This window comes from Branchiostoma belcheri, unplaced genomic scaffold (assembly GCF_001625305.1).
Source record: "Branchiostoma belcheri isolate BF01 breed outbred unplaced genomic scaffold, Haploidv18h27 scaffold1551, whole genome shotgun sequence".
Taxonomy (NCBI): Eukaryota; Metazoa; Chordata; class Leptocardii; order Amphioxiformes; family Branchiostomatidae; genus Branchiostoma; species Branchiostoma belcheri.
Genome location: NW_017802993.1, coordinates 1 through 2,889, shown reverse-complemented (window position 1 = coordinate 2,889; position 2,889 = coordinate 1). Strand labels below are relative to the sequence as shown.

The 2,889-nt window shown below is 38.7% G+C and overlaps 1 protein-coding gene across 1 annotated transcript; it reads left to right on the top strand.

The window, feature by feature from the left end:
* Positions 1-6: 6 nt before the first annotated feature.
* On the top strand, positions 7-2,826 carry LOC109465654 (myosin-11-like; the record flags this gene model as incomplete). The annotated part of the gene is made up of 6 exons (XM_019763038.1): positions 7-36; positions 1,186-1,242; positions 1,402-1,558; positions 1,748-1,789; positions 2,135-2,161; positions 2,639-2,826. Coding segments are annotated over exons 2-6 (467 nt in total), but the record flags the coding sequence as incomplete, so codon positions are not given.
* Positions 2,827-2,889: the final 63 nt, after the last annotated feature.

The window sequence follows — 2,889 nt, the reverse complement described above, 5'->3', positions numbered from 1 at the left end:
GGAGGAAAGAGAATATAACGAATCCTTCCCTGGAAAGTGAGTCATTTTTTACATACTAGTACATGTATATGTGCTACATCATGTATTTTGTTGAGAATCACGGCGGTCTGTCACTACGGCATTCTTTCCCATTGCTAGGCGCGTTCTAAAAAGTATCGGGTTACAAGACGCTATTTTGGCCTGTTTTGGACTACCCGTAAAACACTTGAAAATAAACAAAAAGGATTTAATAGTAAATTTCGTCAAATTAAAATGAAATTAATGCCTTAACATCCTTTTAATATTAGCTGTTTATGATAAATCATTGATTTTGCAAAATTTCTCTCCGAAAGACGATTTTTTTCGGGTTTCCGACCACAAGTCATGTAATGTTTTTAGGCAAACATCCTTTTAACCTGGCTACGTATATTACCCCAGATCCCCGATTTTTATATTTTTCGACGACTGGGAATAAGATCAAAAATCGTGTTTTAGGGATTTTTTAATTTCTGATTTTAAGTCTAGTTTTTGTCGACATATTGGTGAAAAAATTGAATTTTTTTACATTTTTCGCAGTAAATTACCCATAATTCAAAAATTGAGGCCATTTTAAAAAATCCCTAAAACACGATTTTCGGGACAACCGTAACGGTCATTATGAGCCGTGAATGGGGTATGCTTGACTCTCCATGCTTGCAGGTTAAAACGAGTTTTGCAGACATGTCGTGTCGACCAAAAGTCTGCATTGTGTTATTCATACTGGTGTAAAGAATCATTACAGTATTCAAGGTCACCCAAGGATACGACAGTAGCTTCGGTACATGTTACATGTCCACAAAAAAATGATAGCGGACATGTATTGTCCAGGAAACAGTTTGTATCTATAGAAAAGTGTTGTTTTTCATCTGTTGCAAGGCACGGAGGCAGAAAGGCTTTTTTTCCCGCTTTATTGTAAATGACCGCAGGTGACCCCGAAATAGAACGCGGGTTCGATTCGAATCGCCCAGATCGAACACGATCGAACACAGTTTGGGTTCTATGACATGTGGGAACTTTGCAGCCCAGATTTTACCACCGTGAATTGTCACCTTCATATGCTTTTTTTCTATGTATATCATAAGCTTCATGACTGTCATTTTTTTTATCATTCAACTGAGACCTGAATCATCTCATAACAACACATAGTAATCCTGGTTTATGGCACAGGAGTATGCAGGAAGGGAGCAGCCATAGAACTCACAGTCGCTCCAGTGGGGATGGAAGGTGAGCCCTTTCTATCCCTGCTTCCTGGTACCTGACAAATTCTGTAAAACCTCATTGATGTTCTCGTGACAAGGAAGAAGTGAATCATTGTTGCTATTGTATTTCATATATTGCACATATTGTGAGTTTTCACCAACCAGCTGATGTCTGTTTCCATAGCAGCGGTGTTGCAGATGAGGAGAAGACGGTGTTGATTGAGAAGCTGAAGGGGGAGAAGGAGAAGTTCCGTCGTGAGGTGGAGTCTCTGTCCTCACAGCTGAAGGATGCAGAGATCATCCAGGAAAAACAAGAGAACGTCATCAGGAGCATGAAGGAGGTATTAACCACATTTTGTGTCACATTTTTGTTTGATGTAGCAGTTGTACATTGGATTCTATCCTATTTGCTGTTTTATCATCATCAGTTGAATCTCTCCATAAAACCATATGATTGTATAGAACTCTCAGGTCGAATATGTGACAAGTCTTAGGGTTTGGCTTGATTGATTCATGTTGATCTTTTGTAGGAACTTGAAGATGAAAAGATGCGCAAACCAAAAAAGATAAGGGTAAGGCTTTAATTTCATGTTTAACTTTCATTGTTTGCTTAGTAGAATTGTATAACAATATGATGTGATGTAATGGTGGGGGTGTTATATGTAACATATTATAGTTTAGGATATAGAGGTGGGTTTGTAACAGAAGATTTATGTTAAGTTGGATATGGCTATTGATCTGCTATAATAGCTATATCATAGATCAAGTTTTCCTTTTGCTCTTTAATTTAATGCTTAAATTCTGCCAGAGAGTTATGGTTCTTTTCTTCTTTTCTTCCAGTTTATTATTTATGATTTTGATTTGATTTGACCAATCAGAAATCCAATAGATCTTGCTTTTCCTTTTCTCTGCAATAGTTCTTGGACGAGTTGCAACCACCACAGGTAAAGGCCATATTGCAAAAACATGTATGGTGTAATGGTAGTATGGCTAGGGGGCCTTGGGTAACACAAAATTATAAGCAATCAATAGAAATAAGGATCCTTGAAACTATTATGCATGTCATTTTTGCACGCTACAGAGCTGATAGATTTATGAAATAGACTTTTTCTTGCATGTATTCTTTATTGATAAATTCTTTGGTGACCACTTTTATTCCAGAGGCATTATTTTCAACTAACTCTATGGATTTCAGCCCATTATTGATACAATGCCCTAATGCATGGTTTCATCAGACATGGAGATGGGTTGCTAATCTCATGAAATTCTTTTAAAAGGGCTGACTTTACACATTTCTTTACATTGATACTGTCAAATTTAAAACCTTGTCCAATTAAGTACTACTATCTTATTTTCTGATGAAGTAGCTACCTGTAGCTGAAGAACCAGTGTGGAGCTGATGACTTTATGCTGTTGCACAGGAATCCATGGATGAGGTGGGTGCAGAACTGCTGCATGTCCGCGGGGAGCTCCAGAAGGTGTGGGACATGATCCACGTCAAGGATGGGGAGTTAGAGGAGCACGGCAGGCAGTTGGAGGAAGCTCGAGCAAAGGTAGAGCTGCTGAAAGCTTGTGCTACGCCATCTCTTGCCATTGGCTATTGGGGCTGGTCAGTCAGTTGCTGCGAGCACGATTTAGTCAGGCCAAGGGCGTGGATGACAATACAACAAAT